The sequence below is a fragment of the Oncorhynchus mykiss genome, chromosome 15 (assembly GCF_013265735.2).
Source record: "Oncorhynchus mykiss isolate Arlee chromosome 15, USDA_OmykA_1.1, whole genome shotgun sequence".
NCBI classification, from domain to species: domain Eukaryota; kingdom Metazoa; phylum Chordata; class Actinopteri; order Salmoniformes; family Salmonidae; genus Oncorhynchus; species Oncorhynchus mykiss.
The window spans coordinates 7,059,282-7,085,907 of NC_048579.1; the positions used below are offsets into that span (position 1 = coordinate 7,059,282).

Sequence of the window (26,626 nt, forward strand, 5' to 3'; positions counted from 1 at the left end):
CAGTCCCTCTCCTGTCTACAGTGTGTTGTGAATGAACTCAGTCCCTCTCCTGTCTACAGTGTCTGAATGAACTCAGTCCCTCTCCTGTCTACAGTGTCTGAATGAACTCAGTCCCTCTCCTTTCTACAGTGTTGTGAATGAACTCAGTCCCTCTCCTTTCTACAGTGCATTGTGAATGAACTCAGTCCCTCTCCTGTCTACAGTGTCTGAATGAACTCAGTCCCTCTCCTGTCTACAGTGTGTTGTGAATGAACTCAGTCCCTCTCCTGTCTACAGTGTCTGAATGAACTGTCCCTCTGCTTTCTACAGGTTTTCACATGTGACTATGTGACTGGTGATTGTTACCAAAACCAACTTTGAATTTTAAACAATAACCCTGTGTTCGGGGCAGTTGTATGAAGTTGCTTAAAACACCATTCAACTGCATGTTAATGACAGGAACGTGTTCCTGTTGAGAGTGAACATTTACTATAGCCTGCTCCCCGATCTGTTTGTGCTTGTTTTGTCAACTCCTGTGGTCGTTGTATAGGAGCTGGGCAAGACAACACAAACAGATCTGAGACCAGGCTAGAAGCACCAGGTTGGCTACTTCCTGGGAGGTGGTGACCACAGGAACAAAGCCCCGTATTCTTCTACAGTCTTGGCAAAGCAGACACAGCCATGTGGCATGCCAGGTACCCAATCTCATTGGGACAAACTCAAACCTTGTCCCAGATCTGTTTGTGTTGTAAAGACAAATCCTATGACTACGAACGTAAGAACTTGCCTAACAGATCTGGGACCAGATTAAAATAAAATAAACAATTGGAATCATAAATGTGGTGAAATATTGGAATTTACATACCAGGAGGTTAATCATCTGTTAGATTATTACATCTGTTACTGACTGAGTGACAGTTTGAGTGATATTATAGGTTGGAGTATCTGTCATGACCTTACCTTTAAAAGAAATGTGCCTGTCACAATGCAGGCAGACTTAACACACTTGAACCTTTACTAAATATTGACAAATAATAAAATGGATGGAGCCCTGGCAGCATGGAGCCCTGGCAGGATGGGGCCCTGGCAGCATGGGGCCCTGGCAGGATGGGGCCCTGGCAGCATGGGGCCCTGGCAGCATGGAGCCCTGGCAGCATGGAGTCCTGGCAGGATGGGGCCCTGGTAGAATGGGGCCCTGGCAGAATGGGGCCCTAGCAGCATGGAGCCCTGGCAGGATGGGGCCCTGGCAGCATGGGACCCTGGCAGCATGGAGCCCTGGCAGGATGGGGCCCTGGCAGGATGGAGCCCTGGCAGCATGGAGCCCTGGCAGCATGGGGCCCTGGCAGCATGGAGCCCTGGCAGCATGGAGCCCTGGCAGGATGGGGCCCTGGTAGAATGGGGCCCTGGCAGCATGGGGCCCTGGCAGCATGGAGCCCTGGCAGAATGGGGCCCTGGCAGCATGGAGCCCTGGCAGGATGGGGCCCTGGCAGGATGGAGCCCTGGCAGCATGGAGCCCTGGCAGCATGGGGCCCTGGCAGGATGGGGCCCTGGCAGAATGGGGCCCTGGCAGAATGGGGCCCTGGCAGGATGGGGCCCTGGCAGCATGGAGCCCTGGCAGGATGGAGCTTTGGCAGGATGGGGTCCTGGCAGAATGGGGCCCTGGCAGAATGGGGCCCTAGCAGCATGGAGCCCTGGCAGGATGGGGCACTGGCAGGATGGGGCCCTGGCAGGATGGAGCCCTGGCAGCATGGAGCCCTGGCAGCATGGGGCCCTGGCAGCATGGATCCCTGGCAGGATGGGGCCCTGGCAGCATGGAGCCCTGGCAGCATGGGGCCCTGGCAGGATGGGTCCCTGGCAGAATGGGGCCCTGGCAGCATGGGGCCCTGGCAGAATGGGGCCCTGCACCATGGAGCCCTGGCAGAATGGGACCATTGCAGGATGGTGCTCTGGCAGCATGGGGCCCTGGCAGGATGGAGCCCTGGCAGAATGGAGCCCTGACAGGATGGGGCCCTGGCAGGATGGGGCCCTGGCAGGATGGGGCCCTGGCAGGATGGGGCCCTGGCAGGATGGGGCCCTGGCAGGATGGAGCCCTGGCAGCATGGAGCCCTGGCAGCATGGAGCCCTGGCAGCATGGAGCCCTGGCAGGATGGGGCCCTGGCAGGATGGGGCCCTGGCAGGATGGAGCCCTGGCAGGATGGAGCCCTGGCAGGATGGGGCCCTGGCAGGATGGGGCCCTGGCAGGATGGGGCCCTGGCAGGATGGGGCCCTGGCAGGATGGGGCCCTGGCAGCATGGAGCCCTGGCAGCATGGAGCCCTGGCAGCATGGAGCCCTGGCAGGATGGGGCCCTGGCAGCATGGAGCCCTGGCAGCATGGGGCCCTGGCAGGATGGGGCCCTGGCAGCATGGGGCCCTGGCAGCATGGGGCCCTGGCAGAATGGGGCCCTGGCAGCATGGGGCCCTGGCAGAATGGGGCCCTGCACCATGGAGCCCTGGCAGAATGGGTCCCTGGCAGGATGGGGCCCTGGCAGGGGGCATTGTTTCCTGGGTGTATCATCGAGGTAAGGAGGGGGCTCACCTTCACCTCCCTCAGAGATTCACATATGCATAAAAGGAAGTCACACTGCAGTGACGATGAAAATAAAAGGAGGGGTGTCTCCCCATGGCGTGTCCCACTCAGAGAATCAGAGAATCAACGTAGAGATAAGAAGGTTTAACTTACAGTTGAAGTCGGAAATTTACATACACCTTAGCCAAATACATTTAAACTCAGTTTGTAACAATTCCTGACATTTAATCCTAGTAAAAATTCCCTGTCTTATGTCAGTTAGTATCACCACTTTATTTTAACAATGTGAAATGTCAGAATAATAGTAGAGAGAATGATCTATTTCAGCTTTTATTTCTTTTATCACATTCCCAGTGGGTCAGAAGTTTACATACACTCAATTAGTATTTGGTAGCATTGCCTTTAAATTGGGTCAAACTTTTTGGGTGGCCTTCCACAAGCTTCCCACAATAAATTGGGTGAATGTTGGCCCATTCCTCATGACATAGCAGGTGTAACTGAGTCAGGTTTATAGGCCTCCTTGCTCTCACACGCTTTTTCAGTTCTGCCCACACATTTTCTATGGGATTGAGCTCAGGGCTTTGCGATGGGGACTCCAATACCTTGACTGTTGCCCTTAAGCAATTTAGCCACAACTTTGGAAGTATGCTTGGGGTCATTTTCCATTTGGAAGATCCATTTGCGACCAAGCTTTAACTTCCTGACTGAGATGTTGCTTCAAGATGTCCTAACTGACTTGCCAAAACTCTAGATTGTTAACAAGAAATTTGTGGAGAGGTTGAAAAACAAGTTTTATTAATGACTCCAACCTAAGTGAATGGAAACTTCGACCTAAACTGTATGTGGTTTCAGTCACAACACAGAGGGTACACAGCAGTCACAACACAGAGGATACACAGCATTCACAACACAGAGGATATACAGAAGTCACAACACAGAGGGTACACAGCAGTCACAACACAGAGGATATACAGCAGTCACAACACAGAGGATATACAGCAGTCACAACACAGAGGGTACACAGCAGTCACAACACAGAGGATACACAGCAGTCACAACACAGAGGATACACAGCAGTCACAACACAGAGGGTACACAGCATTCACAACACAGAGGATACACAGCATTCACAACACAGAGGATATACAGAAGTCACAACACAGAGGGTACACAGCAGTCACAACACAGAGGATATACAGAAGTCACAACACAGAGGGTACACAGCAGTCACAACACAGAGGATATACAGAAGTCACAACACAGAGGGTACACAGCAGTCACAACACAGAGGATATACAGAAGTCACAACACAGAGGGTACACAGCAGTCAACACAGAGGGTACACAGCATTCACAACACAGAGGATATACAGAAGTCACAACACAGAGGGTACACAGCAGTCACAACACAGAGGGTACACAGCAGTCACAACACAGAGGATATACAGAAGTCACAACACAGAGGGTACACAGCAGTCAACACACAGAGGGTACACAGCAGTCACAACACAGAGGGTACACAGCAGTCACAACACAGAGGGTACACAGCAGTCAACACAGAGGATACACAGCAGTCACAACACAGAGGGTACACAGCAGTCAACACAGAGGGTACACAGCAGTCAACACAGAGGATACACAGCAGTCACAACACAGAGGGTACACAGCAGTCACAACACAGAGGGTACACAGCAGTCAACACAGAGGGTACACAGCAGTCAACACAGAGGATACACAGCAGTCACAACACAGAGGGTACACAGCAGTCAACACAGAGGGTACACAGCAGTCACAACACAGAGGGTACACAGCAGTCACAACACAGAGGGTACACAGCAGTCAACACAGAGGGTACACAGCAGTCACAACACAGAGGGTACACAGCAGTCACAACACAGAGGGTACACAGCAGTCAACACAGAGGGTACACAGCAGTCAACACAGAGGATACACAGCAGTCACAACACAGAGGGTACACAGCAGTCAACACAGAGGGTACACAGCAGTCACAACACAGAGGGTACACAGCAGTCACAACACAGAGGGTACACAGCAGTCACAACACAGAGGGTCTACAGCAGTCAACACAGAGGATACACAGCAGTCACAACACAGAGAGTACACAGCAGTCACAACACAGAGGATAAACAGCATTCACAACACAGAGGGTATACAGAAGTCACAACACAGAGTGTCTTGACTGAACTATTTGAGCATAATGTGTGTGTACCAACAAAACCAATTGAGCAAATCCCATAACATTTTCATGTCGAAATAGCTTTTGGTTTCTACTATATAGCCTACAGTAGCCAATACAGTATGTGGTGTCGAAAACGTCTTGAGGCTAGGGGGCAGTATTCGGAAGGTCGGATGACTGACGTGTCCGAAGTAAACTGCCTGCTACTCAGGCCCAGAAGCTAGGATATGCATATAATTGGTAGTATTGGATGGTAAACACAGTTCCTAGGGTTTCCACACGATGTCAACAGTCTTTAGAAAGGGTTTCAGGCTTGTTTTTTGAAAAATGAGCTGGAATTTGTAGTTTTTCAAAGTGGCTTTCATTTGGATTGTAGTCTTGTGGCGCGCGTGGATGAGGGCGAGCACTTCGTTATTTATCTCCGGAATTGAACATACTATTCTCCGTCTTAAATGTTATAGTTTATTTACATATTAGGGTATCTGAGGATTGATTAGAAACGTTGTTTGACTTGTTTGGATGAAGTTTACCGGTAACTTTTGGGATTCCTTTGTCTACCTGTAGAACAAGTGGAACAGGTGGATTACTGAATCAAGTGTGCCAACTAAACGTAGTTTTTTGGGATATAAAGAAGGACTTTATCGAACAAAACTACCATTTTTGTAAAGGGAGGCCAGATGCTCGCTGGCTTTCCTTGCCTTCAATGCTACGGGCGGCAACAATGTCATCCTCGTCTGGACCAGACAGCATCAGATAGATGTGCTACACATAGAGAGACAGACAGAGGGCGCTGTTTCTCTCACTCGGATGCTTTCTCCTGTGAGATACATTGCAAATTGAACGAGAATCATGAAACACAGAAATATGAAAGATAAATTATGTTTAATATTTTTTTTTTCTCTGTACATTTTTTTTGGTAAGCCTGACTTCCCTTGGCATTCATGAATGCACGCCACTGGATACAAGAAACCACTTTCCAAAATAAAAGTCATTATTATTACCATACAGTGAATTAGACCATGTAGACGACCCCTCTGCCTATTGGCTTATTTGCATATTCAACCCTGTCTCATGGGCTACCCCCTCCAATAGAATTCACCCTGGCTCTACCTACAACAAATAATAGATTCAATCTTGCCAAATGTTGATTTGTTGCATTGGAAAGGGGCTGATATAATGTTAATTCGATCACAGAGAAAACATTGATCTATATAGTGCCAACTGTTGGGGCAAAATCAGTGAGTTCAATCTCTTGCATGGCAGTCCTGGTGGAGGTGTGTGGCCACACATTTTTTAACAATTTCAACTAGGCAAGTCAGTTAAGAACAAATTATTATTTTCAGTGAGAGCCTAGGAATAGTGGGTTAACTGCTTTGTTCAAGGACAGAACTACATATTTTTTACCTTGACTGCTTGGGGATTCAATCTTGCAACCTTTCGGTTACTAATCCAATGCTCTAACCACTAGTCTACTGCCGCCCCATGCCCCATGCTCTCAGCTTAGAGGGAACACTGGTAGAGAGGCCAAGTATCATACGTATATTTACAGTGTCCAATCCCGGTAGTCAAGGTTGGAGACGTATCTGTTTTGGGGAATTGCTTTATACTCTAACTAACTGCCTTAGTTAGCACAAAGTACAGCTATTCAGTATTTTGTATTTTTTGAAATTGTACCTTTATTTATACAGGTTTTTTATCATTGAGATAACATCTCTTTTCCAATAGAGACCTGGTCCAATAGCAGCAGGAGGAACAACGTTCCAGACAAAACAACTTACGTACACTAACACAACATTAAACAAAACTATAAACACACATACAGGCCAACAAAAACATTTCACGAAAGTCTTGACTAAAAACAGCTGTCCCAACGACAATTACACTCTTCTATGATATAAACATCGATCAAGTGTTTAAACTCCACCAACGAAACTAGATCATCACATTTTAAAATGTTCAGGAGAGAATTCCAGGACCACGGAGCTAAGTCACTAAAACTATTTCTACCATGACCTGTTCTAATTTTTGGTACTGTTAGAAGCAAATCAGAATGGGACCGTAATTGATGTTTATTTACTGACCTGACTAAAAAAGAATGGCCTTATAAATCATTGTATACCAGTGTTTAAGCCTACAATATGGCCTTATAAATCAGTGTATACCAGTGTTTAAGCCTACAATATGGCCTTATAAATCAGTGTATACCAGTGTTTAAGCCTACAATATGGCCTTATAAATCAGTGTATACCAGTGTTTAAGCCTACAATATGGCCTTATAAATCAGTGTATACCAGTGTTTAAGCCTACAATATGGCCTTATAAATCAGTGTATACCAGTGTTTAAGCCTACAATATGGCCTTATAAATCATTGTATACCAGTGTTTAAGCCTACAATATGGCCTTATAAATCAGTGTATACCCGTGTTTAAGCCTACAATATGGCCTTATAAATCAGTGTATACCAGTGTTTAAGCCTACAATATGGCCTTATAAATCAGTGTATACCAGTGTTTAAGCCTACAATATGGCCTTATAAATCAGTGTATACCAGTGTTTAAGCCTACAATATGGCCTTATAAATCAGTGTATACCAGTGTTTAAGCCTACAATATGGCCTTATAAATCAGTGTATACCAGTGTTTAAGCCTACAATATGGCCTTATAAATCATTGTATACCAGTGTTTAAGCCTACAATATGGCCTTATAAATCAGTGTATACCAGTGTTTAAGCCTACAATATGGCCTTATAAATCAGTGTATACCAGTGTTTAAGCCTACAATATGGCCTTATAAATCAGTGTATACCAGTGTTTAAGCCTACAATATGGCCTTATAAATCAGTGTATACCAGTGTTTAAGCCTACAATATGGCCTTATAAATCAGTGTATACCAGTGTTTAAGCCTACAATATGGCCTTATAAATCAGTGTATACCAGTGTTTAAGCCTACGATATGGCCTTATAAATCAGTGTATACCAGTGTTTCAGCCTACACAAGGTCAATGACGACCAGCCAACAGCGCTGTAGAGATCACAATGATGTGTTAGACGTTTCTGATTTGTAATGAACCTGAGGGCTGCATGACACACTGAATCAAGGCTGAGGCCTGCATATATATAACATCACTAAAATCTAAAACTGACAGTAATGTACACCAGTAATGTACCAGCTCCTTCCTGGCCTCCAGAGAAAAACAAGCATTATGCCTTTAATAAAAACTTATTCTCAGCTTGAGCTTCCTTATCAAGTTCTCTACATGCACAGTGAAGCTCAGCTTATCATCAACCCACACACCCAAATATTTGTACAATTTAACTTGCTCTATAGTATGTCCAGCCAATGTAGCAATGACATGATTTGTAACATGCCTGACATTTGAAAATACCATGCATTTAGTTTAACCTGAATTTAGAAATCATACAGATTCTGTTGTATGATGTAAAATGCTCTTTGAGCAGTTTCAAAAGCTAAAGATAAACTACTACCACTTGAATAAAGAACAGTATCATCTGCATAACAATGAACATCCGCTGTTTCAATAAGATCCCCAATGTTGTTCATATGCAAAATGAACCACAGTGGGCCCAAAATAGAACCTTGCGGAACACCTGAGCACCACCTCTACGGACTCAGATTTACAACCATCCACCATTACACATTGTGTACGATTTGATAGGTAATTTATAAACCAATCTAGAGCATGACCAGTAATTCCACAACATTTTAACCTTTGCACTAACACAGCATGGTCAAAATACTTTGATAAATCAATAAAAACAGACACACAATGTAACTTCTTATCAAGAGCACAGTGGATGTCATTTAAAACCTTCAATGTTGCTGAAACAGTGCTGTGGCCAGACCTAAAACCTGGCTGCATTCCATTTAAGATGTTGTTTTCATGGTGGTAGACCTTTAGCTGTCTACTAACTAAGGACTCCAGTACCTTTGACAGTACAGACCATTTTGATATGGGTCGATAGTTGTCAAGTAGCGAGGGATCTCCACCTTTCAGGAGAGGCAGTACAAAAGCAGATTTCCATAACTTGGGGATTTCCTGAACATCAAGTGTGAGGTTAAAAATACATGTTAAGGGGAGAGCAATGATGTCTGCGACTAGGTGTAGGAGGCAGGGGTCTAGTTCATCAGGACCAGGGGATTTTTCTGCATCAATTTCTTTCAGGGCTTTACACACTTCTGAAACAGAGAAGGATGAAAATGAGAACCTGGTGAACCTGCACTATAACAACAGCCACCTAATTAAAACAGCTTTCAGAGTTCCCAGAATACTTGTGTAAAAGCCCAGTTGAAGATCCTTGCTTTAATTAAATCAATCTCCCTAAACTCTCTTGGCCAGAGTGGCTGTGGAATGCAGAGCAGAGCAGAGCAGGGCTAAAGCCAAGTAACACTACAGCCTGATCAATCTTCATCCCTGTCCAGACCAGACCCTTGCTCAGCTGATGAAGTCAGCGCGTGCATCCAACATGGTACACTACTCCCTACTCACTGCACTATATCACATCAGACCATAGGGATCTGGTCAATAGTAGTGCACTACAGGGAATAGTGTGACATTCGGGACATACACAGGATCTTGTGTACATCACGTCTTCCTGTTGCACAAAACACACACAGGAAGTTCACTCACTGGAACTTTGAATTTGATTAAAATGTAAAGATAAAAGTGAAGTGTAATTTAGTTGTAGCGCCTAAGTTGAATCAAATTAAGAACAAACTAATGATGATAATCACTGAACTACTACAAGGTGCAGGTCTGCGGTCTAAGTCTAGTGATAGCCTGGTTCATGTATCGCTATTGGCTGATACATTCTTTACGCGTCTATACAAAGTCCATGGAGTCACTCACTATGAGCCTCCTTACGTGTCTTTCAGTAAACTATTTAGATATAATGTGAGCGAAAACTGTGAGAAAGTCAAGACTACATTCTTAGAATGATAATGGTTCCTAAAGGGTTCTTGTTCGGCTGTCCCCATAGGAGAACCCTTTTTGGTTTCAGGTAGAACCCTTTTTGGTTCCAGGTAGAACTCTTTTGGGTTCCTTGTAGAACCCTCCGTGGAAAGGGAACCACAAGGGTTCTACCAGGAACCAAAAAGGGTTCTTCAAATGGTCCTCCTATGGCGACAGCCGAATAACCATTTTAGGTTCTAGATAGAACCTTTTTTTCGAACAGTGTATAATCTAAGTTTCTGGAGAATGTTTCCTCTTCAGGTTTTCTTTCAAACCTCCAAAGGAGCTTTAGAATGAAATCTCTCAGAGGCAGATCTAAATAGATTATATTTTCTGCTTATCTGACCTATCCTCTGGTCTCTCCTTCTCTCATATCTCCTTCTCTGGTCTCTCCTTCTCTGATCTCTCCTTCTCTGATCTCTCTTAATGTTGCACATATTGTTATAAAGTTAAACCAATGGTCACCAGCTGTAGACACAGTAGCATTACTCTGGTATGAGAGCTACATACTCTAGAATTACAGGAAGTGTAAAATGGGACTCTTTCAGGGAAGGGGCTGCTTGTTGCTGTAACTAGCCACTGACATTGTTTCCCAATCTGTTTGCAATTACCATAAGGGTTAACAGAAGGTTTACTAAATATGGTTGGTCATTGGCCCCCTGGGAATAACTGACCTTGGCTCCAGAAAATGAAGGATGGTTACTCCCGACCAAGGTTCTTGGCAAAGAAATGTTGCTATGCAGTATAGGTCCTATAGGAAATATCATCAGTAATGTAATCTATTTGAATCAATCAAAGATTTGATCAATTCACCTGCTGTCAAGTGTACTGTTGTCTTGTGGTAGAAGAGCATGTGGTCGATGAGTCCATGAGATGTAAAACATTCTATGAGCCACAGACACGTTCAGAATGATTTACAGCAGGATTAGTATGTGTATGTTGTCTTGTTATCACAACACAAGGAGAGGATCAGGACAATGAGACATCCCTCAAGGAGTGCGTTTCTTTCACGCAACATCGTTGTTCACAAACACACCCACAGTCTAACCTTGTGGGGACACACAATTCAGTCCCATTCAAAATCATATTTTCCCTAAACCTAACCCCTAACCCTAACCCTTAACGTAAGTCTAACCTAAACCCCCTAGAAATAGCATTTGACCTCTTGGGGACTAACAAAATGTCCCCAGTTAGTCAAACTTTCGTTCATTTGCGATTCTTTTGGGGACTTCTGGTCTCCACAAAAATAGTTAAACACGTCCACACACACACACACACGCACACGTACACACGCACGCACGCACACACACACACACACACACACACACACACACACACACACACACGCACACGCACACGCACACACACACAGACGCAGTGGTTGGGGAAACTCCTGGTCCCGATCAGACTGGATAGTGTGTCAGATTTCAGACGAGCAGTCAGTGTAAGCTGGGGTGTGGATGTCTGTGTGAATTCCCAATTGGTGAACATGATAGTTGCGACAATAGTGTGTATGTTTTACCACACCCAGCTCACTCTTGTGACATTATTCATCAGTCATGCTTTTTAATCATAACATGAATTTGGCTCTGGAACAATGTTATCAAAGTTGAGATCGGTAAGATAGCGACGTTTGCTTGATTTGGCAGGATGTACAGTTACCATGTGTCTTGTTGCTGTAACAGCATAGTGTGTACATATCAGTCAAGACCTGTAACTTTAGATATTAGTCATTGGGCCATTTCAACTATGTTCCAGGAATCTAGTGGGCTACATCGAGATATCCGATATCATCTTCTAGACACGTTGTACAGCCACAGGATTGTAGGGGGGGGGGAAAAGAACTATGTCTGTATATAAACACAATTATAAACTGGGTGGTTAGAGCCCTGAATGTTGATTGGCTGAAAGCCGTGTTATATCAGACCTTATAACACAGGTATGACAAAACAGTTTTTTTTACTGCTCTAATTATCTTGGTAACCAGTATCTAATAGCAATAAGGCACCTCAAGGGGTTTGTGATATATGGCCAATATACCATGGCTAAGGGATGTGTCCGGGCACGCCGCGTTGCGTCGTGCTAAACAACAGCCCTTAGCCGTGATATATTGGCCATACAATGCATTCGGAAAGTATTCAGACCCCTTGACTTTTTCCACGTTTTGTTACGTTACAGCCTTATTCTAAAATGGATGAATTATTTGTTGTTTTTTCTCATTAGTCTACACATAATACCCCATAATGAAGAATGGCGCCGAAGGAGAAGGCTGCCGTTTAACGGGCTCCTAACCAATAGTGCTATTGTGTGTTTTTTTTGTTTTTTTTGCGTTATTTGTAACTTATTTCGTACATAATGTTGCTGCTACCGTCTCTTATGACCGAAAAGAGCTTCTGGACATCAGAACAGAGATTACTCACCGCGAACTGGATGAAGGTTTTTAATTTAATGAGTCGGACGCAATGGATTTACTTCAGACATCGGACAAGGCCCAAATCCCCGTCATTCGCACGAAGAAGAGACATGAAGAAGAGACACGAAGAAGAGACACGAAGAAGAGACACGAAGAAGAGACACGAAGAAGAGACACGAAGAAGAGACACGAAGAAGAGACACGAAGAAGAGACATGAAGAAGAGACATAGGGAACGTACACTACCAGTCAACAGTTTGGACACACCTACTCATTCAAGGGCTTTTCTTTATTTCTTTATTTATTATTTTCTACATTGTAGAATAATAGTGAAGATTTTAAAACGATGAAATAACACATATGGAATCATGTACTAACCAAAAAAAAAAAGGGTTAAACAAATCAAAATATATTTTAGATTTGAGATTCTTCAAAGTAGTAGGGTGCCTTGTAAGGATCCGACGGTGAATGGGTAATCTGCCTCTACCATCCGTCCTATTAGATAACGTGGATCCGATGGGGAGTGGGTAATCTGCCTCTACCATCCGTCCTATTAACCAACGTGGATCCGACAGCGAGTGGGTAACCTGCCTCTACCATCCGTCCTATTAACCAACGTGGATCCGACAGCGAGTGGGTAACCTGCCTCTACCATCCGTCCTATTAGATAACGTGGATCCGATGGGGAGTGGTTAGTCTGCCTCTACCATCCGTCCTATTAGATAACGTGGATCCGACAGCGAGTGGTTAATCTGCCTCTACCATCCGTCCTATTAACCAACGTGGATCCGACAGCGAGTGGGTAACCTGCCTCTACCATCCGTCCTATTAGATAACGTGGATCCGACAGCGAGTGGTTAATCTGCCTCTACCATCCGTCCTATTAACCAACGTGGATCCGACAGCGAGTGGGTAACCTGCCTCTACCATCCGTCCTATTAGCCAACGTGGATCCGATGGGGAGTGGTTAGTCTGCCTCTACCATCCGTCCTATTAGCCAACGTGGATCCGATGGGGAGTGGTTAATCTGCCTCTACCATCCGTCCTATTAGCCAACGTGGATCCGATGGGGAGTGGGTAATCTGCCTCTACCATCCGTCCTATTAGATAACGTGGATCCGACAGCGAGTGGGTTACCTGCCTCTACCATCCGTCCTATTAGCCAAAGTGGATCCGACAGCGAGTGGTTAATCTGCCTCTACCATCCGTCCTATTAACCAACGTGGATCCGACAGCGAGTGGGTAATCTGCCTCTACCATCCGTCCTATTAGCCAACGTGGATCCGATGGGGAGTGGGTAATCTGCCTCTACCATCCGTCCTGTTAGCCAACGTGGATCCGACAACGAGTGGGTAATCTGCCTCTACCATCCGTCCTATTAGATAACGTGGATCCGATGGGGAGTGGGTAATCTGCCTCTACCATCCGTCCTATTAGATAACGTGGATCCGACAACGAGTGGGTAATCTGCCTCTACCATCCGTCCTATTAGATAACGTGGATCCGATGTGGAGTGGGTAATCTGCCTCTACCATCTGTCCTATTAGATAACGTGGATCCGACAGCGAGTGGGTTACCTGCCTCTACCATCCGTCCTATTAGCCAACGTGGATCCGACAGCGAGTGGGTAACCTGCCTCTACCATCCGTACTATTAGATAACGTGGATCCGATGGGGAGTGGTTAATCTGCCTCTACCATCCGTCCTATTAGCCAACGTGGATCCAACGGGGAGTGGTTAATCTGCCTCTACCATCCGTCCTATTAACCAACGTGCAATCATTGGATAATAAACTGGATGAGGTCCGATCAAGACTATCCTACCAACGGGACATTAAAAACTGTAATATCTTGTGTTTCACCGAGCCGTGGCTGAACGACGACATGGATAACATACAGATGGTGGGTTTTTAGTCCATCTGGAAGATAGAACAGCTGTCTCCGGTAAGACAAGTGGAGGAGGTCTGTGTCTATTTGTAAATAACAGCTGGTGCACAAAATCTAATATTAAGGAAGTACCGAGTTTAGGACTCTGGGTCTGAACACCTCGCTCTGCATCTGGATCCTGGACTTCCTGACGTGCCGACCACAGGTGGTGAGGGTAGGCAACATCACCTCCTCTGAACTGACCCTGCATATAGTATGGTATTTAACTGACCCTGTATATAGTATGGTATTAACTGACCCTGTATATAGTATGGTATTAACTGACCCTGTATATAGTATGGTATTGAACTGACCCTGTATATAGTATGGTATTGACCTGACCCTGTATATAGTATGGTATTAACTGACCCTGTATATAGTATGGTATTAACTGACCCCGTATATAGTATGGTATTAACTGACCCTGTATATAGTATGGTATTAACTGACCCCGTATATAGTATGGTATTAACTGACCCTGTATATAGTATGGTATTAACTGACCCCGTATATAGTATGGTATTAACTGACCCTGTATATAGTATGGTATTAACTGACCCTGTATATAGTATGGTATTAACTGACCCTGTATATAGTATGGTATTGAACTGACCCTGTATATAGTATGGTATTGAACTGACCCTGTATATAGTATGGTATTGACCTGACCCTGTATATAGTATGGTATTAACTGACCCTGTATATAGTATGGTATTAACTGACCCTGTATATAGTATGGTATTAACTGACCCTGTATATAGTATGGTATTGACCTGACCCTGTATATAGTATGGTATTAACTGACCCTGTATATAGTATGGTATTAACTGACCCTGTATATAGTATGGTATTAACTGACCCTGTATATAGTGTGGTATTAACTGACCCTGTATATAGTATGGTATTGAACTGGTCCTGTATCTGTGACCAACAGATGCATATCTGTATTCCCAGTCATGTGAAATCCATTGATTAGGCCTTAAATCATTTATTTAAATTGACTGATTTCATTATATGAACTGTAACTCAGTAAAATCTTTGAAATTGTTACATGTTGCATTTATATTTTTGTTCAGTGGAACTAGAAACGATCAATACAATAGAATGGCCGGCCCTGTTCTTCATTCACAATGATTACATAATTATGCATCCTTCGCTTCCCCTCACTCATCAACTCACCCATTCACCTCCTTTCTCCCCATCATACGTTACCTAATTTATCTCATCTGTTGTTATATGTGTGAAATTAGTTTCGGTATGAACCAATTATCTGGGAGATTATTCGCTAGGGTCACTGCACTTTCAACTGTCGGGAGAAGAAGAGGCGATGGGGGAAACCATTAAAAAAATGGTTATAAAATCCAGTTCTGTATGTGATATTAAGATTCTAACACGGACAGTGGGTTGTATAGACTTATTTAAGAATAGTCAAGGAAGTCGGGGGGGGGGGGGGGCATGATAAAACAAATGGCAAATGGCATGATAAAACAAATGGCAGATTAATTAATTCATGAGCAGCCAAAATGTCTTATTTCGCGGTTCTAGTGTTAAAATTACATTTTCTCTACACCCCATGGGGAATTTTTTTTAATAGAATTGCAGGAAACTAACTTTAAACATAGCATGTACTCACCGCAGTCAACTGGGGGGCCACTAAAATGTTTGTTTTTTTCTCGCATGATGTCATATGCTCGTGCGCTAATGTAATGTATTTGCACATGTCCATAAAACGTATTTGCAATGAATGACATTTTACGAGGCTACTTACAGGAAGCTATACACCAGCTGTTCGTTGTACAGTAGGCTACGATGCTTTTGTCATCACAAAACAAGTTAAGCAAGTTGCATACACTAGTATCAGAAGCCCATCCCACCCGGCAATAAACCACAACGCGTCTTTTTCTTTTTTAGACAGCGCGTTTAAACACGGACTGACAGTAGCTGGCCAAGACAAGGGAGCGGATTTCAATCAGAGGTGCATCGGTGCCGACTCGTTTCAGTGGCGCCCAGAGACCCGAGTCACGTTTCACTTCTACCTCCACTGGATTGCGGTTTTCACACGGACCTGTTGGAATATAACATGTTGAAAATGGAAAGGAAAACGTTTTGTATGAGATTGTGTACTGTACTATTTTTTACGAACTGTGTTTCAGGTGAGTCAAAAACTCCACGTGCAATTAAAATATAAAACTAGCCTCTACAATCCTAAAAGCTGTACACTAGACAAATAGTCCAGACGGGTTTAGCTGACAACATCACGAAAACGATGCACACGCTTCAATGGGGCAGAAGTCCACGTGTCGTTGTGATTCTGGATGTTCAGATAGTTAGGAACAATGAGCATGTTTACATGCGCACAGTATCCGGGATAGTAGCTCATAACCCACTTAATAGCTAATATCCCGTTTAAGATTTTATTCGGGGTAAACTGTTTACATTCACTTTTAATATCCCGCTCACGAGTATCCCTGTACCATACATAAAGACAATTCCTAATTTAAATTCATATAGGTTACATGGAATAGTAACTGAAATATGGACAATGACTGTAGGCCTATAATATAATATTAACTCCTAGTAAAATAGTACAATACAGTTTAATTTTGTCTCGGGAACAGCAACGGATAAATATTTTTTGTTTGTTTACATTTTAGTCATTTAGCAAACGCTCTTTTCCAGAGCAACTTATGATTTATTTTTTTCAGCATCTCTTGAGGAAATACGAATGTGAGTGTAACGCGTTATCTTTAACACTGTTATGCAAGAATACAGTATTTCGACCACATCAAATATGCAACTCAAGATGAACTGAAGTCTAATCAGAAACGTGTTTCATCGTTTTCTCAGCTTTAAAATGTCCTTAAAACCGGTCAAACCGATGACATTTTGGACCATGTTGCACAGGACAAATTTTTCCACTGTTTTGGAGTTCTTGCACATTTTTCTCCCCGGTCCCTAAATGAAACAGACAACTTTAGCGTTGTTAAATAGATTACTAATGCATTCATTCTGCCAATGTAAGACATTATTCTGGTGAGAACTACTTTATTTAGTCTTCTGGGGGCAACAAGTTATGACAGAAGAGAAGCTGCATGTATCAAACTATAGTTGACACACAGTGGCCTAACAAATGTAGGAAATCATAATAGGGCCTAACAAATGTAGGAAATTATAATAGGGCCTAACAAATGTAGGAAATTATAATAGGGCCTAACAAATGTAGGAAATTATAATAGGGCCTAACAAATGTAGGAAATTATAATAGGGCCTAACAAATGTAGGAAATTATAATAGGGCCTAACAAATGTAGGAAATTATAATAGGGCCTAACAAATGTAGGAAATTATAATAGGGCCTAACAAATGTAGGAAATTATAATAGGGCCTAACAAATGTAGGAAATTATAATAGGGCCTAACAAATGTAGGAAATTATAATAGGGCCTAACAAATGTCGGAAATTATAATAGCGCCTAACAAATGTAGGAAATTATAATAGGGCCTAACAAATGTCGGAAATTATAATAGGGCCTGACAAATGTAGGAAATTATAAGTAGAAACGTGTCTAAATTATGGTCAAGTAACGTTAGGCTACAATGTCCAGTACAGAGTATCAGCAAAAAAATAAAGATGATTATGGAATTATTATGAAGGATTGAAATGCTCAGGTAGCCTACTTTTTGAAGTAATTTGTTTGACAATCGGACTGAGTCATCACACAACACACATGACATGCGAAACTGAATACATACGTATCCTGAATAATAACGGGATATTGGTGTGCATGTAAACGGGTCAATGACAAGACGCTGTCTTGTGGAGAATCATGTGTCTAAATTCAGATCGTTTAATCTTGTTGTTGTTCTTGATACCATGTCTTGTTTTGAGAAGTATTGACTGATGTCATGTCTATGCTAATATGTCAAAAAAATTCGCTCGCTGGCTAACCAACAACTGTAACAATGTATTTGAGAGACAACAAGTGCTCATTGTGAAAATGTATTTATGTTTTCAATAAACATAGGAGACTAAATATAGTTTACACGTTGTCAACAACCTAAGCCAATCCCGTCTGTTTTACACACCTGTTGGTTTTGTTGCTAAACAACACACAAGTCTATATGGATAAATCACATACTGCATTTAAAAGCCACAATGTCCTCACTTTTTGCTGGCAACTTCTTGGATCAGGCTTAGTACAGGGAATGTCCCATGTGATGCTCTTCTGCAAAGGCACACTGTCCTAACTATTTCACTTTCACTCATTGTCATTGTCTAACATTACATGTAGGTAACTGATCTTGTCCTTCATGTAGGTAACTGATCTTGTCCTTCATGTAGGTAACTGATATTGTTCTTCATGTAGGTAACTGATATTGTTCTTCATGTAGGTAACTGATCTTGTCCTTCATGTAGGTAACTGATATTGTTCTTCATGTAGGTAACTGATCTTGTCCTTCATGTAGGTAACTGATATTGTTCTTCATGTAGGTAACTGATCTTGTTCTTCATGTAGGTAACTGATCTTGTCCTTCATGTAGGTAACTGATCTTGTTTTTCATGTAGGTAACTGATCTTGTTAATCATGTAGGTAACTGATCTTGTCCTTCATGTAGGTAACTGATCTTGTTCTTCATGTAGGTAACTGATCTTGTCCTTCATGTAGGTAACTGATCTTGTTAATCATGTAGGTAACTGATCTTGTTAATCATGTAGGTAACTGATCTTGTCCTTCATGTAGGTAACTAATCTTGTTAATCATGTAGGTAACTGATCTTGTCCTTCATGTAGGTAACTGATCTTGTTCTTCATGTAGGTCACTGATCTTGTTCTTCATGTAGGTAACTGATCTTGTCCTTCATGTAGGTTACTGATCTTGTTCTTCATGTAGGTAACTGATCTTGTTCTTCATGTAGGTAACTGATCTTGTCCTTCATGTAGGTTACTGATCTTGTTCTTCATGTAGGTAACTGATCTTGTCCTTCATGTAGGTTACTGATCTTGTTCTTCATGTAGGTAACTGATCTTGTTCTTCATGTAGGTAACTGATCTTGTCCTTCATGTAGGTAACTGATCTTGTCCTTCATGTAGGTAACTGATCTTGTCCTTCATGTAGGTAACTGATCTTGTCCTTCATGTAGGTAACTGATCTTGTTAATCATGTAGGTAACTGATCTTGTTCTTCATGTAGGTAACTGATCTTGTTCTTCATGTAGGTAACTGATCTTGTCCTTCATGTAGGTAACTGATCTTGTTCTTCATGTAGGTAACTGATCTTGTTCTTCATGTAGGTAACTGATCTTGTTAATCATGTAGGTAACTGATCTTGTTCTTCATGTAGGTAACTGATCTTGTTAATCATGTAGGTAACTGATCTTGTTCTTCATGTAGGTAACTGATCTTGTTCTTCATGTAGGTAACTGATCTTGTTCTTCATGTAGGTAACTGATTTTGTCCTTCATGTAGGTAACTGATTTTGTCCTTCATGTAGGTAACTGATCTTGTTAATCATGTAGGTAACTGATCTTGTTAATCATGTAGGTAACTGATCTTGTCCTTCATGTAGGTAACTGATCTTGTTCTTCATGTAGGTAACTGATCTTGTCCTTCATGTATGTAACTGATCTTGTTCTTCATGTAGGTAACTGATCTTGTTCTTCATGTAGGTAACTGATCTTGTTCTTCATGTAGGTAACTGATCTTGTCCTTAATGTAGGTAACTGATCTTGTTCTTCGTGTAGGTAACTGATCTTGTTCTTCATGTAGGTAACTGATCTTGTTAATCATGTAGGTAACTGATCTTGTTCTTCATGTAGGTAACTGATCTTGTTCTTCATGTAGGTAACTGATCTTGTTCTTCATGTAGGTAACTGATCTTGTCCTTCATGTAGGTAACTGATCTTGTCCTTCATGTAGGTAACTGATCTTGTCCTTCATGTAGGTAACTGATCTTGTCATTCATGTAGGTAACTGATCTTGTTAATCATGTAGGTAACTGATCTTGTTCTTCATGTAGGTAGCTGATCTTGTTCTTCATGTAGGTAACTGATCTTGTCCTTCGTGTAGGTAACTGATCTTGTTCTTCATGTAGGTAACTGATCTTGTTCTTCATGTAGGTAACTGATCTTGTTAATCATGTAGGTAACTGATCTTGTTCTTCATGTAGGTAACTGATCTTGTTAATCATGTAGGTAACTGATCTTGTTCTTCATGTAGGTAACTGATCTTGTCCTTCATGTAGGTAACTGATCTTGTTAATCATGTAGGTAACTGATCTTGTTCTTCATGTAGGTAACTGATCTTGTTCTTCATGTAGGTAACTATCCCAAGGCACAGAACGTTTCCTGGTTGTCTATCAACTTCAAAACACTGCTTATGTGGGATTCTAAACCTTTCAACTATTCATACACTGTTGAATATTCTGTGTAAGTAAATCATTTACATGCTGATATTACAGTGTTGTGAACTTACATGAAGACCGAACAATTCCATAAAATAGTGTATTTAACTGCCACTTCAATTATTATTAACTAAACATTGAAAAAGCTCCAGTTTCCTACATATCATGAGCCAAATGCTTTTATTACTTCCTACTACTATTCAAGAAATGAAAAGTCTCCATGAAACATAAAAAAGATGGTGCCTATAATCCCATGACCATGGGAGGCCTGCACTAATCTATTCTTCCCAGACTCAGTGGGTCAGGTCGATGTGTTGGAGACTCAGTCTCTGAAGGGTCAGGTCGATGTGTTGGAGACTTAGTCTCTGAAGAGTCAGGTCGATGTGTTGGAGACTCAGTCTCTGAAGGGTCAGGTCGATGTGTTGGAGACTTAGTCCCTGAAGAGTCAGGTCGATGTGTTGGAGACTCAGTCTCTGAAGGGTCAGGTCGATGTGTTGGAGACTTAGTCTCTGAAGGGTCAGGTCGATGTGTTGGAGACTCAGTCTCTGAAGGGTCAGGTCGATGTGTTGGAGACTCAGTCTCTGAAGGGTCAGGTCGATGTGTTGGAGACTCAGTCGTCTCTGACCTTGAAGAGTCAGGTCGATGTGTTGGAGACTCAGTCTCTGAAGGGTCAGGTCGATGTGTTGGAGACTTAGTCTCTGAAGAGTCAGGTCGATGTGTTGGAGACTCAGTCTCTGAAGGGTCAGGTCGATGTGTTGGAGACTTAGTCCCTGAAGAGTCAGGTCGATGTGTTGGAGACTCAGTCTCTGAAGGGTCAGGTCGATGTGTTGGAGACTTAGTCTCTGAAGGGTCAGGTCGATGTGTTGGAGACTCAGTCTCTGAAGGGTCAGGTCGATGTGTTGGAGACTCAGTCTCTGAAGGGTCAGGTCGATGTGTTGGAGACTCAGTCGTCTCTGACCTTGAAGAGTCAGGTCGATGTGTTGGAGACTCAGTCTCTGAAGGGTCAGGTCGATGTGTTGGAGACTTAGTCCCTGAAGAGTCAGGTCGATGTGTTGGAGACTCAGTCTCTGAAGGGTCAGGTCGATGTGTTGGAGACTTAGTCTCTGAAGGGTCAGGTCGATGTGTTGGAGACTCAGTCTCTGAAGGGTCAGGTCGATGTGTTGGAGACTCAGTCTCTGAAGGGTCAGGTCGATGTGTTGGAGACTTAGTCCCTGAAGAGTCAGGTCGATGTGTTGGAGACTCAGTCTCTGAAGGGTCAGGTCGATGTGTTGGAGACTTAGTCTCTGAAGGGTCAGGTCGATGTGTTGGAGACTCAGTCTCTGAAGAGTCAGGTCGATGTGTTGGAGACTCAGTCTCTGAAGGGTCAGGTCGATGTGTTGGAGACTCAGTCTCTGAAGGGTCAGGTCGATGTGTTGGAGACCTAGTCTCTGATCTTGAAGAGTCAGGTCGATGTGTTGGAGACCTAGTCTCTGATCTTGAAGAGTCAGGTCGATGTGTTGGAGACTCAGTCTCTGACCTTGAAGAGTCAGGTCGATGTGTTGGAGACTCAGTCTCTGACCTTGAAGAGTCAGGTCGATGCGTTGGAGGGCAGTAGGAGGGAGAAGGAATACTCGTCTCTGTTTAATTGAAGTACATTGTGTGTGACGTGGTGCAATGAGTTCAAGATTATAACTCAAGTTCCAAAATTGCAATTTTGTACTTTTTTTAGTGTTCAACCAAGCATTTAACTGTTAGTTACACCTGTTGTCTACGAAGCATGTGACAAATACAACCTGATTTGATTTGTAATGTTAATTCAGACCCAATGAATGACCTAATGCAACAAAACAAACATGTTTTGAAGATAACGATAACCCTACCATTCCATCTATTTAAGTGTTGGTCAGATAAGAGAGTGGAACCAACACTGTATTCGGACCATGGAGACTGAGTGTGACCTGTCCAACGTTCTGACTGACCTGAAGGCCACATACTCAGCTGACGTCTTCTCAGAACCCCTACACAGAGTGAACTCTGACCTCACAGAGTTCCCCCACACCAGTTCGGAAGGGTTCACCCCTTACCAAGACAGTAGGTACTCCCGCTGTAACAACCACCTGACTACTGTCATATTTTCCACATGCCATATTCTTTAAAATCACTGGGAAAAGAGGGTTCTTCTATAAATCACTGGGAAATGAGGGTTCTTCTATAAATCCCTGGGAAAAGAGGGTTCTTCTATAGATCACTGGGAAAAGAGGGTTCTTCTATTAATCACTGGGAAAAAAGGGTTCTTCTATAAATCACTGGGAAAAGAGGGTTCTTCTATAAATCACTGGGAAAAGAGGGTTCTTCTATAAATCACTGGGAAAAGAGGGTTCTTCTATAAATCAGTGGGAAAAGAGGGTTCTTCTATAAATCACTGGGATAGTTCAACAGCATGCCAGTGTCACCAAGTGGGCGCCAGGTGTGACAAGGAAGCATGTTGACGTCTCGTGGTATTTCCCTTCCAGCTCTTATAGGCAGACCTGAGTTCAAGATTGAGGTGAGCAAAGATAAGAGGAAGATCACCCTGTATGTGGAAGACCCTCCCGTAGCCCTGTTCAACGAGCAGAACAAACTAAAGACCATGCGGGATGTCTTCGCTGATGAGCTGCAGTACAAAGTCACCTTTGGGAAAGCAACGAGCACGGGCAAGGTAAGCTCAAAAGGGAGGACAGACCTACACTAGAGTAATATTTACAGTTCCTCAGAGTACTCTAGGGCCTGGGGCTATAGTACTCTAGGGCCTGGGGCTATAGTACTCTAGGGCCTGGGGCTATAGTACTCTAGGGCCTGGGGATGGAGTACTCTAGGGCCTACACTAGAGTAATATTTACAGTTCCTCAGAGTACTCTAGGGCCTGGGGCTAGAGTACTCTAGGGCCTACACTAGAGTAATATTTACAGTTCCTCAGAGTACTCTAGGGCCTGGGGCTAGAGTACTCTAGGGCCTACACTAGAGTAATATTTACAGTTCCTCAGAGTACTCTAGGGCCTGGGGCTAGAGTACTCTAGGGCCTACACTAGAGTAATATTTACAGTTCCTCAGAGTACTCTAGGGCCTGGGGCTAGAGTACTCTAGGGCCTACACTAGAGTAATATTTACAGTTCCTCAGAGTACTCTAGGGCCTGGGGCTAGAGTACTCTAGGGCCTACACTAGAGTAATATTTACAGTTCCTCAGAGTACTCTAGGGCCTGGGGCTAGAGTACTCTAGGGCCTACACTAGAGTAATATTTACAGTTCCTCAGAGTACTCTAGGGCCTGGGGCTATAGTACTCTAGGGCCTGGGGCTGGAGTACTCTAGGGCCTACACTAGAGTAATATTTACAGTTCCTCAGAGTACTCTAGGGCCTGGGGCTAGAGTACTCTAGGGCCTACGCTAGAGTAATATTTACAGTTCCTCAGAGTACTCTAGGGCCTGGGGCTAGAGTAATATTTACAGTTCCTCAGAGTACTCTAGGGCCTGGGGCTAGAGTAATATTTACAGTTCCTCAGAGTACTCTAGGGCCTGGGGCTGAACCCAGTGAGATAGAGGACATTTCTCAATGGTGTAGGAGGAGCAAGTCAAGGAATATAACTAAATAAGAGTTTGGCCAACGTGAAACTTCTGATTATATTGCATGGGAAATCTCTCCCATGTGTGTCATTAATATATACTATTTTAATGACGTTATACAACAGTATTGAACAAGTAATAGAAATTGAACTACAGAAGAAGACATAATACAAGCCCTTCGTTATGTAATTGTCCCTCTAGAAAACCAAGATGTCTGCCAGCAGTGAGATAGAGCTAGACAGGAGGGATATAGATCCTGGGGTGAGCTACTGCTTCAACGTCCAGGCCTACATCCCCTCCCGCAGCACAGACAAACAGCTGGGAGAGCTCAGTCAAACACAATGTTCACCGGGTGCCAATAAGTCCTTCTTTGAAGGTAAGGATACTAGCAATGCCACGGTTATCGGTTCAAGTCCCACAGGGATCACATGCTAATAATATAACGGATGCTGTCACTCACAGGTGGCTGGCGAGGGGAGGACGGCTCCTAATAATGTCTGGAACGGAGCAAATGGAATGATACCATTCCACTTAAACCGCTCCTGTCATTGGACGAGCCCGTCCTCCCCAATTAAGGTTCCACCAACCTCCTGTGCTGTCCCTGTACCTATTACCTATTACTTGTGCATCGGTTAAGTGGCATGTTACTGCATTCATTAAGGAAATCTGTGCCTGTTTTAATATATATATATATATATATATATATATATAACTCCATAATTCATGTTGGACATTATAATGAAGGGAGTTGATATTCATATGTTCTACTGAGAATATTGAACACTTAGCTAATGCCAAGACCTGGTATTACAAATATAGAATTACTCACTGTGAGTGATGAGGAGAAGAGGGTTTTAGGTGCTTATCGTTTACTCACTGTGAGTGATGAGGAGAAGAGGGTTTTAGGTGCTTATCATTTACTCACTGTGAGTGATGAGGAGAAGAGGGTTTTCTGTGCTTATCATTTACTCACTGTGAGTGATGAGGAAAATTGGGTTTTCGGTGCTTATCATTTGTCATAGTGGGTCGATGTGTATGGGATGCAAAAGGTGAAATAAATATTATTGACTCATGTTTAGACTCATGTGAAGTGCAACACTGCAAAAATTCCAGTGTGTGTGTGTGCGCTCGTGTGTGTGTGTGTGCGCTCGTGTGTGTGTGTCTGCGTGCACTCGTGTGTGTGTGTCTGCGTGCGCTCGTGTGTGTGTGTGTGTTTGTGTGCGTGCGCTCGTGTGTGTGTGTGTTTGTGTGCGTGCGCTCGTGCGTGTGTATATGTGAATCATCATGCAGCCCAATAACAGCCCACCATCCCGTTTCCTCTCCAGAGTTTGGAATCGGTGTGATCGCTGGGTTCCTCCTCCTCGTCATTACGATCATAGTAGTGGCTATCGTAGTCACAGTGGTGTGCTGCCAACGCACAAGGAAAGCCAACACAAGTGGGAAAGAAGGAGTGCCACTAAGAAGTGTGTAAAAAAAAAAAATGTATCGTCGACACACAATTGGGAACACAATGTACAGCTAAACTGGACTTTGAAATGGAGGCTGCAGGTCAACATTCTTCTGTGAAGTCGCACAGTGAATATGGTACACATAACTGTAGTGTAGATTTTGTTTCCGTACAAATATGTTCCTTTTTATTTGTTGAAGTGGCACATAATATTAGCTTTCAGAAACACTACCAACGTGTTTTATATATATATATATATAATTTTTTAAAAACTTGATATCGTCTTTGGGAAAATATATTTTGATTTTGGGAGACGGCTGAAAAAGAAATGATCTGGGAAATGATGATTAGTAGGATAGATCATTTTTTTCCGACGATCCCTAATGTATTATGTGTAGTCATTCTGGAAGTACTATTTGTTCATTTGGTTATATTAAGATATATTTATGTTTTAGAGCAGGGATCAACAGCTACATTCAGCCGCGGGCTGATTGTCTTCTTGAGCGGATGGTCGGGCCGGGAACATCATTACAAATCATTTGTACACTGTAAATTGACCACAAGAAGCCCAAACAGAAAGTCATTTCAAATCTTCACTACATTTGTATAAGATCACGTTTTGTCTCCATTATGCGTGGGAATATTTAGGAACAGACTTCTTCAAATTAAAATCATTAGGAGGCTGATTTCCTGGTGTTTTTACAGTCGATTGTGTCCACAAAATAAAAATAATTTTTTTATTTGTTATTTTCCTCTGAAAACTCCCGCAGGCCAAATTCGGCCCGCGTGCCGCCAGTTGCGGACCCCTGGTTTAGAGGTTTGAGTGATCAGTAAATAGTATTGTCTGGAGATTTAATATATATTTATACCAAACAGTTAGGCAAATACGTAAGAGTAAAAGCCATAAATCATACACTGTGGTCAAATTCATAGAGTATGCAATGTAGGTCAAGTCTCCAAAATTGCAAACAGGTAGTATGCTTGGAAAAAGGGTACATCCTGATGGTCATTGTAAAACAATGGATTTTACTTCCAAATGACCTTGAATGCTCCATTTAGATAGCTCACTCGTTTACATTTGAAGTTTCCTCATCTGTCTGTGTTTTACTTCAATAAATTAAACTATATAACGTGAAAGGACCGATTGCTACG

At 43.0% G+C, this 26,626-nt stretch overlaps 1 protein-coding gene across 1 annotated transcript; it reads left to right on the forward strand.

Annotated features, from left to right (window-relative positions):
• Positions 1-15,833: 15,833 nt before the first annotated feature.
• LOC110489539 (tissue factor) lies at positions 15,834-26,607 on the forward strand. The gene is made up of 6 exons (XM_036945691.1): positions 15,834-16,203; positions 20,366-20,474; positions 22,326-22,519; positions 22,942-23,126; positions 24,229-24,403; positions 25,353-26,607. Exons 1-6 carry the CDS (start codon positions 16,131-16,133, stop codon positions 25,496-25,498), a joined length of 882 nt encoding a protein of 293 aa, XP_036801586.1. The 5' UTR covers positions 15,834-16,130; the 3' UTR covers positions 25,499-26,607.
• Positions 26,608-26,626: the final 19 nt, after the last annotated feature.